Here is an 11,108-nt window from a genome sequence, read left to right as displayed (position 1 = left end):
CCTCCTCGCGGGCGTGATTCTTGATGCCGCGTTGCAAGCCCAAACGAAGAAACATCCCAGCGTAATGATCAAAGAAAGGCCTTACCTTTCATGATGGGACAAAGAGAGGTCCGATGTCTACACGACAATTTTTACTGCGCGTAGTAATTTATGTGTGTATTTAGTCAACAGTTTACTCAAGAAGCTCATTTCGCCCCAAAACCATTTGCTAATGAATACTGTTCCAATATGCCAGAGATACTCCATCACGTGCTCGTTGATTCAACACGTGTTTGACGATTGCCAAGGAAGCGCACTCGTAGCCTAGTGACGCGTCGTTACCATGGACGCTACATGTTGGTATTGTTTATGTAATTTTCAATCATTAATTCTTCTGATATTCAATGGTGTAGACCGCTTTCAGTGATAATAAGAAAAAAAATATAACATCAAATTGGAACCATGGATTACCGTTTCCGCTGGGTGCGGGATCACCTGTGCCGGTTTCTCGGTGTAAGAGAGCCACGTTATATCGAGACCGTGTTAAGCGAGTTTGTCGATGAGATCAGTGCGTTCTTCGATGAAAATATCACGGACCAGCGGAACGACCATCGGCGGGTTTTCTTCGCCTATCGTACCTTTTACGACAGATTAGTAGAGAAAGCGGTGGTGGCCATGGAACCAGGTAAAGTTTATTTTTATGAGTTTATTTTTAGAGAAATTGTTCAATCTTATGGTTCTTAATTTTTTTTTTTTGGTTCGCTTCTCATCCAGCGTCGGCCGCGGCTAATGTGGAGCCGGAACTCGTTCAGAAGGAGAAAAAAGGAAGAAAAACTAAAGGTACGCATAGTCTATTATTAACACCAGTTTGAAACTGAGCCACATGCTTTGACTACATTATGAGAATGTTTCCTGCCAGAGGACACATAAATCGTGTGTTCATTTCAATGGGATTCCTATATTCCTTCACGGGGATGTTTGCTCATATGCAAACCGTGTTCTCGTGTGTCATCCATCCGTACTGGTGATGCGAAAACGAAACGAAACGGACAATTTGATTAAGTGTGTATAGGCGAAATTCTTCCTGGGGGTGTTTGAAATAACAATTTTGGGAAAAGAATAAAACGTGTCTGGTGTCTTGTGCAGCGGGAACTTTATATTTTCTGCGAATTGGATTTATGCTATTTTTACCAATGAGAAAATTTCATTTCTGAAAGGTCGTAGATGTATACATATGTCCAGTGGTGTCCTTTTGTTGTTCCTGATACCAAACTGGAAAAATTTTGACCATTTATACCTCAACATAATGTGAAAGGGGACCCTGCATTTCCCTGACGAATGGTGTATGCAACATGAAAAGGATCAATTCAATGTGCGGAATTGAAATTAGAAGTTTTTTCTTTTATGTTAACGAACTAGGAGAGAACGATTACTTTGTAGGGTAAGGAACCAATTTTCAACAGGTTATGCAGCCTACTTTGCATTGAGACGAGATTGTGGGGTGAAATACATGCAAAATATATCACCTTGTTCATGTTCACTATTCTTTAACTTCAGAATTTCTAACTGATTTGGTAAACTTTTATTATGGTAGAGTTTTCTTAAGTACCCAGAATATGGTTATAATTTTGGTTGAATTTTTCATCTGATATTCATTCGAAAAAACTTCTCTGACGAACGGTATTTTATATATTTGGAAGACTGCTAGTTAATCAGAGTTTTCGTTCTCGTCATTGAAATTATCGATATTGGTCCGAATCCAGTAGTTTGATACCCTGAATAATCCGCTCCTTACCCTATATGGGAAGACTCGTCACGAGCCGCTTGGTTCGGAATAAAAGCTGGATTCGTGACGCTAGCGAATCAGTACTCAGGAGGAATCTTCTAGGTGGCATGGCACGTTCTGGTAAGTTAATTTGATTTATTTACAGCGCGAAGTTTGTGTGTGTGTGTGTGTGTGTGTGTGTGTGTGTATGTGTTCGTTATGCGGATGGCATCGCAGTCGATTTTTCGCTCTGCATTGTCGCAAATCTGCATATACATATCGGACTGCAAGAAGCGCGAACGCGCGGCTGCAATGTCAGTAGAAGGAAGCGATGACACTTTTTTATCATATTTCAAAGCATGTCCGGTTACTACCACCAACTATCATCATTGAGCACAAAAGGGGAGAAGTGCTGGCGCGAATAGGTTTTAATGCTACAAGGAAACCAGAAATGCTACAGCAGAAACAATGACGTACCCGTAGTTGTCGGATTTTCGGTGTCATTTTTTCCCCCCTCGGAGGTCATACAGTTGTTTTGCGAATGGAATCCACAAGAGCGGTTTTTCTGTTCAAGTGGTTCGAATTTGAAATTTAAATTCAACACAAATTGCTGCATTTCCATTACGGCAATCCTGCTGCTAGTCTGCTAGTCGAGTTACATGTTGTCGAATCTGGTGCCGGTTTCGAAAACTATTTAACATATTCTCTTCCGTAATTTATTTGACAGGCCTTGCTGACGATTCGGATGATGTTGGTGAGTTAAATTGTGAAAATTGAGTGAAATTAGTTGGAATTTTATGCAAAAAATAAACGAATGCTCAAGAATCATTTGATGAATTTGGCACTAATGTTTTATCCCTTTTTCTTTTTGTGTAGGAAAGAAGAAAGCCAAACCGAAGAAAACAAGAAAAGGCGGTGAGTATGTATTGTAAACATTTTTATTTTGTAGTTTTTTTTTGAAAGAGTCTACCTCTTCAACACTCAATAATCAATACTGAATTTTGGGAGTTTTTAGTCAATGTAAAGTCTTTTTAGGATAAAACTCCCAAATATTTATTAATTTTGTCAGATTTTTCGTTCTTATTTTTACAAGAGGAATTAAGTCTATTTTTATTTTTTCCTCAAAGCCAGCATTTCAGTTCGTTTTGTGAGTATTTTGCATATATTACAAAATACTTTTTACAGGTAAAGTTTCTTCACAGTTTGAGAATCTAAGAATTACATTTTAAGCAGATTTCCGAATTCAAGTGGTCTCTGGATTGAAATTGATCAATATAAAAAAAATCCAATTAACTTTCTTCATGAACATTTTTCCCGCAATAGTAAATATTTAAAACAAGTACTGCTATGTGCTCTAGAAAACCTCTATGGCTGTTGGTGAAATTTCTGTCGTCTGCTTCGTGAAATAAATTAAAGAATTCTACAAGGTACTATGAGATACATGGAGTGAAATTGATCTCCCTTGAAATCCATACATTCTATTGGAAATGTGAGATTTCTCGATACGTTTATGATGAATGATGATTTCTGAACTAAAACTACCATTTACAGCTAGTTTGGAGACGAAAAGAACGATATTTCAGGTTAAAATTTATTCAACTCAACTCGTGAACCAAGAGCTGCAGTTTGCTAAATTTGCTCCCATTGATCATCGTTAGATTGTTAGATTTTAATTCGGTTTGTTGCAAGAGCTCAAAAACTAGCTCTGAAATTAAAATCTTTGTGGTTTCATGCGAATTCAGCAATATTACTTTGATGGTATGGAAAAATCATTGTTAAAAATTATATTTTTTGAACTTTTATCAAACATTACTCACTTCTCAAAATTTAACGTAATAAACTCTCAATTAAGATTACTCTAAATTCAATTCTTTTTTGTTTTGTTAATTAGAAACTTGTTTGATCAAATTTAGTTGAGTTTCAACTGCGTTAAAAGATTTTTTCAAAAGTATGTAAAATTGCACCGGGCATGCAAAGGTTACCTTTGACAGGTATGTAAATCTTTCAAAAGGTGCATTTTTGGGTACGTAAACATTGCCTAGTGTTGTAAGATCAGTATCTTTTGATTAGTATATTTTATCACGAACTTTCAGGTGATCAATTTCACCCCATTCCACGGAACTGTAAAAATAATCACGCATTTGGTAACTCTCATTCTTACTCTTACTCTTACTCTTACTCTTACTCTTACTCTTACTCTTACTCTTACTCTTACTCTTACTCTTACTCTTACTCTTACTCTTACTCTTACTCTTACTCTTACTCTGACTCTTACTCTTACTCTGACTCTGACTCTTACTCTTACTCTTACTTTTACTCTCACTCTTACTCTTACTCTTACTCTTACTCTTACTCTTACTCTTACTTTTACTCTCACTCTTACTCTTACTCTTACTCTTACTCTTACTCTTACTCTTACTCTTACTCTTACTCTTACTCTTACTCTTACTCTTACTCTTACTCTTACTCTTACTCTTACTCTTACTCTTACTCTTACTCTTACTCTTACTCTTACTCTTACTCTTACTCTTACTCTTACTCTTACTCTTACTCTTACTCTTACTCTTACTCTTACTCTTACTCTTACTCTTACTCTTACTCTTACTCTTACTCTTACTCTTACTCTTACTCTTACTCTTACTCTTACTCTTACTCTTACTCTTACTCTTACTCTTACTCTTACTCTTACTCTTACTCTTACTCTTACTCTTACTCTTACTCTTACTCTTACTCTTACTCTAACTCTAACTCTAACTCTAACTCTGACTTTGACTCTAACTCCGACTCTGGCTCTGAATTTGGCTCTGACTCTTACTCTTACTCTTACTTTTACTCTTACTCTTACTCTTACTCTTACTCTTACTCTTACTCTTATTCTTACTCTTACTCTTACTCTTACTCTTACTCTTACTCTTTCTCTTACTCTTACTCTTACTCTTACTCTTACTCTTACTCTTACTCTTACTCTTACTCTTACTCTTACTCTTACTCTTACTCTTACTCTTACTCTTACTCTTATTCTTACTCTTACTCTTACTCTTACTCTTACTCTTACTCTTACTCTTACTCTTACTCTTACTCTTACTCTTACTCTTACTCTTACTCTTACTCTTACTCTTACTCTTACTTTTACTCTCACTCTTACTCTTACTCTTACTCTTACTCTTACTCTTACTCTTACTTTTACTCTCACTCTTAGTCTTACTCTTACTCTTACTCTTACTCTTACTCTTACTCTTACTCTTACTCTTACTCTTACTCTTACTCTTACTCTTACTCTTACTCTTACTCTTACTCTTACTCTTACTCTTACTCTTACTCTTACTCTTACTCTTACTCTTACTCTTACTCTTACTCTTACTCTTACTCTTACTCTTACTCTTACTCTTACTCTTACTCTTACTCTTACTCTTACTCTTACTCTTACTCTTACTCTTACTCTTACTCTTACACTTACTCTTACTCTTACTCTTACTCTTACTCTTACTCTTACTCTTACTCTAATTCTAACTCTAACTCTAACTCTGACTCTGACTCTGACTCTGACTCTGACTCTGACTCTGACTCTGACTCTGACTCTGACTCTGACTCTTACTCTGACTCTGACTCTGACTCTGACTCTGACCTTGACTCTGACTCTGACTCTGACCTTGACTCTGACTCTGACTCTGACTCTGACTTTGACTCTGACTCTGATTCTGATTCTGATTCTGACTCTGACTCTTACTCTTACTCTTGCTCTTGCTCTTGCTCCTGCTCTTGCTCTTGCTTTTTGTATTTCTCTTACTATTACTCTTACTCTTACTACCACTCCCAATTTACCTCTTACTCTTACTTTAACTCTCACTTTCATTCTCACTCTCACTGATACTCTCACTGTCACCTTTACTCTCACTATTATTCTTACTTTTACTCTCGCTTTTACTTTTACTCCCACCCTTGCATTTACTCTCACTTTCAGTTTCACTCTCACTCTTACTCTTACTTTTACTTTCAGTTATTCTCATCTGCACCTTTACTCTCACTCTCACTTTTACTCTCCTTATCATTTTTACTTCAACTTTCACCGTCACTCTCACTCTTTTTTACTCTCATTTTCAATTTTACTCTCACTCTCATTGTTACTCTAACTTTCACTTTACTGTCGTGAGATGACATTGTGACGTAGATCCAAGTGATCAGTTTTTCAGTACGGCCCAAAAACGAAAGAATTCTTCGTCACTTTTGTATGGAAATGTGTGCCAACGTCACTTTGTTTTTTTGATTTTCTGTAACGTACGAAAAAGTAACAACGAAAAGGAGATACCAAAAGATAGGTCTTCGAATAATGAACAAATTGGCATGAAAAACTCATATTCGAGAAAGTGGCACTTACGTCACTTTGTCATCTCACGGCAGTTTACTCTCACTCTCACGTTTACGCGCTCACACTTACTTTTACTCTCACTCTCACTGTTATTCTCACTCACACCTTTACTCTCACTCGCACCTTTACTCTCACTCTCACTCTCATTATCACTATCACTGAGTGTGTGAGTGAGAGTGAGAATAAAACTCACTTTTACTCTTCCTTTTTCTCTGACGTTTACTCTCAAATTTACTGTTACTCTCACTCTTATTCTCACTGATTGTGTGAGTGAGAGTAGAACTCTCAGTTTCACTCTTACTCTCACTTTCACTCTACGGTTCACTTTTATTTTTCTTACTCTTTTACTCTTTTACTCTCATTTTCATTTTTACTCTCATTCTAATTTTGTTTCTCATTCTCTGGCTAACTCTAACTCTCAGACCAACTCTCACTCTCAGTCTAACCCTAACTCTCAGTCTAACTCTTGCTCTCAGTCTAGCTCTCACTTTCAGCCTAACTTTCTCTCGCAGTCTTACTGTCACTCTATACTTTCTGTTTATTTCGTCAACCATATGTAGACTAGATACATTATTTTTCTAAACTATACAGCAATATAAAAAGTAATTAATTTTGTGTCCTCCTCAACCTCTCAGGGACCTAAAATACTGTTCCAATTTATGCCGAGACATTGTAAAGTCAATGTCTTCGCAGTGTTGATTAAAGGTATCCATCGTGCTATTTATCGGTCAATAAACTGCGGTTTCTATGTCGTCGGCTCATAAAAAACTCCTTAAGTGAGATTACCCGTTAGCACAAAGATTTTATGAATCGAATTGAAGCCTGTCAATGATGAACATATTTTGAGATCCAAAACGGGTCGTCTGATAGGCATTGTATCCATGGCAAAGTTTTGAGTTAAAATGTTGTATTTTTAAAAAGAAAAAAATGCATCTAGAAAAAAATTTGATACATAATAGTAAAAAAAAAATCCTTCTGGAATTTCCGTACTACTTTTTTTTCCCAAGTTTAGTTAACTACCAATGTTTGGCTTATATTGTGTAGTTTTTGTTGCAAACAATTCAGATTTAAAAAAAAACGGGTGTTTTGATTATATATTTGTGTTTATTTTTCTAAAGGTTTTTTTCGTGTACATTTTCTCTGTGGGAACAAAATTACTGTCTACATTTTTTGCAAAGTTTGTTGGCCGTATAAAGAATGTCTGGAGGTGATACAGATTGCCAGTTAAATACTCGACGGTTGGGGTAATAATGAATTTATTGAAAACTGAATTCTTAGTCTGGCTTGAAGCATGCTCACAAAGGCTCATTTTTAGTCGAACACATATGCAGTGGGAACGATCGTAGCGATCGTTCTCACGATGCCAAGTGTGGCGTTCGTGAAAACGTGTGTCGTATTATATTACGTAAATGTCAAGTTTGGTGGAATACTGAAGGTATGATACAAAAGACATTATACAATTTTTTTCGTGTTTTTGGAAAGTTTGAACTTTTCTCTAATTTTAACATAATCACACCACCATCATTTCTTTGCTAACTTTTGGTAATTTTTTCATTTTTTTTTTTCAAAAATTAGTTTATTGAAACAGTTTCTTTTTACCAGAATGCAATTTTTTTTTTCACAGAGTACATTTTTGTTCGGATAGACTAAAGAACCAGGCTTATCATTTCTACTCATAGAACCACTAGTGTGTAGGAGAATAGCTTTCACTGCGAAAACAACTACCCTCACACTGGTGGGCCAAGCGACGCACTTGTTAGAAGAGAGCAATGAATCATGTGTAGTAGCTTGCAAAAAAACACCGCGGTGGAATTTCAAATATCTCTCCAGAGAGATAATAAGCTGGTGTGATCTTTCGCACATGAATGTACATTACGTTGCATAATTACACAACAGCGCTCACTGCAGTGCTTTTACTGTGTGTCTCTTTAGCAAACATTAAATGAGGGGAAAATTTGGGTAAGATAGTAGATCGCGTTGTTTGCATTGTATCTCGAAACTGATAATAAAATAAACCTAGCCGCCCGTCACGCATGACTGCTCTTCGAATGCTATTCAATTTATTTTAGCAGTGCACACCTCTGCGAACTTCTATGTATTTTCATCAAAGTGGTCCACCACTCTTGTTGCGCTCAGCTGTGATGCAAGCAGCGGGTTCGCCACAGAAGGCAGAATCACAAAAGGCAGAAGCACGAAAGGCAGAATCATGGAAGGCAGAACTCTATGACCGTACACACAAGGCAGAATATTTCAAAAGGCAGAATTTCGAAGGGCACGAATGGCAGAATCACTGGTAGCAAAACCTGACTCACGATAGCCAAGTGCGTGATGGCAAATTGGTGCGAATCCTGGTCACGGTATCATAGCTCCTACTCTACATTTTTTATTTTAAATTATTTGATAATCAGACATAATAACTGGTCGCAAGCAATGACCAATTTTGATGGGAGGTGCAAATCAAGCCTAATTATTAGATCCGAAACGCGCAAACTGGTTTGGCTCAGGTCCTCAAGACTCTGAAGGCATCGAAGAGAGTAATTTTTCGATGTTTGGTATAACTTACACTAGTCTAGTTGGTTATAATTAAAATAAAACAATTCATGCGGCGAAGACGCATAATCTAGGGCAAGGAACCAAGGCGGCACAAAGGTCCGAACAGGCCGGCGACCCGCCGTCGGATTATTCAAACAGGTTTTCTTTCCCTTAGTTAAGTCCGAACGAGCGGTAGCGAATAACGATAGCATACACTTGGACAATAAAGTCGGCCAAAGGCCGCGAGTGTGTGTTGTTAAAAAGAAAATAGATCATTTTTTGATTCTAACATTCGTGCTCTTTGTGATTCTGCCATTCGTTATTCTGCCTTTTGAAATATTCTGCCTTTCGTGATTCTGCCTCTCGTGATTCAGCCTTTTGATTTTCTGCCTTTCGTAGGAGACCCCAAGCAGCAAGAATATTATTTTTCTGCGAGCGTCAGAGACGCAGCACCAAGCAGAATGAAGAAGTTTGATGCAAAATATTGCTGTACGCAGCGCTTATGCTGGGTAAGGAGTTAATGGTGAATATTTACTCTACTCTTGCCAGATATTGAGTCTGTCAACAATTTCGCTGAAGACGTCACACCGATGAAACAAACCGTTCTCGAAAACATACATAGACCCTTTTCACAGATTAATCGTGATTTAAAAAAAAATCGATGACCGTTTCAACCCATATCTGTAAAAATTTTCAGCCAGATCAAAATTTGTCGATTGAAACGATTACCCAGTTTTTATGAAATTGCACAAGTGCAAAAAGATTTTTTTTTCTCCACATATTAGATGCAAAAAAAACATGTGCGCTCAAAATTTTTTTATGAAATAATAAGGAAGCGCAAAATGTTTTGTTGCTGAGAGACAAATGTTTGAAACACTGTTTACAGATAAACCAAAAACTTGCAAATCTGCAACAGCACTATCTAGAGTGAATTTTCTTTTTATATTCTATTGTGCGGTAAAATTATACTCTATGTTACACGATCATTACTTCCGCGTAATAATTATAAAAAATAATACTTCGCTAACTATAATCCAATTGTATCTTATACTCAGGTCAAACTACACCACATATCCCCTGATATCAGGCGATCCGTGCTATGGAGGCCATATTCCCATTCATATCACCTGATATCCCGTACAATCGAGCTGTCATCACATATAACCTCGGATACATGACATCGCGGATATTATGTTCGAAACCTAATGAAAACCAGATTTGCAGCAGCCCTACAAATTTCGTAACTCGCGTTGCATGCGAAAAAGAAGAAGGGACATATTTTTCGTTTTTGCCATCCCGCACGTTGGGATAATTGCATATGAGAGTTCGCGTTGGTGCGAGCCAAGTAGCTGACATTTCTTTTACTCTTGTTGTCTTGTTTTTGCTTTGACTTGTTTCTGTTTTCTTCTCTTTTCAATTACCAAAACAAATAAAGCGAACGTCAAACCATATCGTCTCACTGTAGTGTGAACACCCAAAGTGATATCCGATAGGTATCATCTAGCGATATCAGGTGAAATAGTCTGCGTCACTCTAGTCTGAACAAGGCATAACAGACTTAATATTTAGAATCCTGAAACATGCATAATGTGTCGTAGAAAATCCTTAGATAACATTTCCATTTGTTTTATTTTACTGTCAAATTTTTGATAAATAGACGTTCATAATTTTGATTTATCATGATCAACTCTGAAAGAAGGTAATATAAGCGCAAAGTGTTAAGTTACTGATTATTTCGCCAATATCCGCTGGACCATTTGTTTCAGATGATTTAAACATTAACTCTAAGAAATAATTCAAAACAATTTGTTCCTTCTTTTAAACAACAATTCGGTGTATGTACCAGGTCTCGCATTGCAAAAACTAATTGTGGTTCAATGTTACATCCTGAACTTTTGACTCTCAAGTCATTTCTATTCACTTCCGTTGTTTTGAATCTTCTCGAGCAGAAAAACAGCAATCCTCATTTGCGAAGAAACACACCGTAATCTCGTTTAGCAAGTATAGCAAGCAACGGAAAACGAACACCCAGCCAGTAATTAGCAGCATCTTTGTTGCACTGGTGGCAGCTTGGCCAACGGCGGATCCCCTGTCCGAGATTGTTGTACGTTTATTTCCAACAAACCCTCATTACCGCTTTAATGGCTCTTGCCACCAGCAGCGGCGTACATTGGGTGCAACCCCGTCGGAAGTGTGCTTTTGTTTTATTTTTATCTCTTGTTTCGAGACGCGTTTCTCAAAGCCGACCAACCAATTTGATGCTATTTTTGTTTCACACTCTCGTTACTATTTCTAATTAGATGCTGACCAAGATCATGGTCCGGAAACTGCCCTCGGAGCGGGTGCTTCCAGCGATAATGAGCTCATTGAAGTGACGGTAAGTAGCATTCGCGGGATTCGTTCGTTCACTGTAAAATAACGAATCCGCAGCACAACAGATTAGCCTGGGAATGTTGATTGATTTTT

General features: G+C 37.3%; 1 protein-coding gene across 1 annotated transcript in view; it reads left to right on the top strand.

The window, feature by feature from the left end:
• Window positions 1–284: 284 nt before the first annotated feature.
• Window positions 285–11,108, top strand: part of LOC129723260 (dynein axonemal heavy chain 10) — a 254,555-nt gene continuing 243,731 nt past the window's right edge. The window contains exons 1-6 of the mRNA XM_055677373.1: window positions 285–335; window positions 393–664; window positions 754–819; window positions 2,472–2,498; window positions 2,621–2,659; window positions 10,943–11,019. Coding sequence (XP_055533348.1) covers window positions 442–664; window positions 754–819; window positions 2,472–2,498; window positions 2,621–2,659; window positions 10,943–11,019 — 432 coding nt within the window. The 5' untranslated portion in view covers window positions 285–335; window positions 393–441. The remainder of the gene's footprint in view (window positions 336–392; window positions 665–753; window positions 820–2,471; window positions 2,499–2,620; window positions 2,660–10,942; window positions 11,020–11,108) is intronic.

Source organism: Wyeomyia smithii, chromosome 1 (genome assembly GCF_029784165.1).
Source record: "Wyeomyia smithii strain HCP4-BCI-WySm-NY-G18 chromosome 1, ASM2978416v1, whole genome shotgun sequence".
In the NCBI taxonomy this organism is placed as follows: Eukaryota; Metazoa; Arthropoda; class Insecta; order Diptera; family Culicidae; genus Wyeomyia; species Wyeomyia smithii.
The sequence above is the reverse complement of the archived record's forward strand: the minus strand, read 5'-3'. Positions and strand labels throughout refer to the sequence as shown.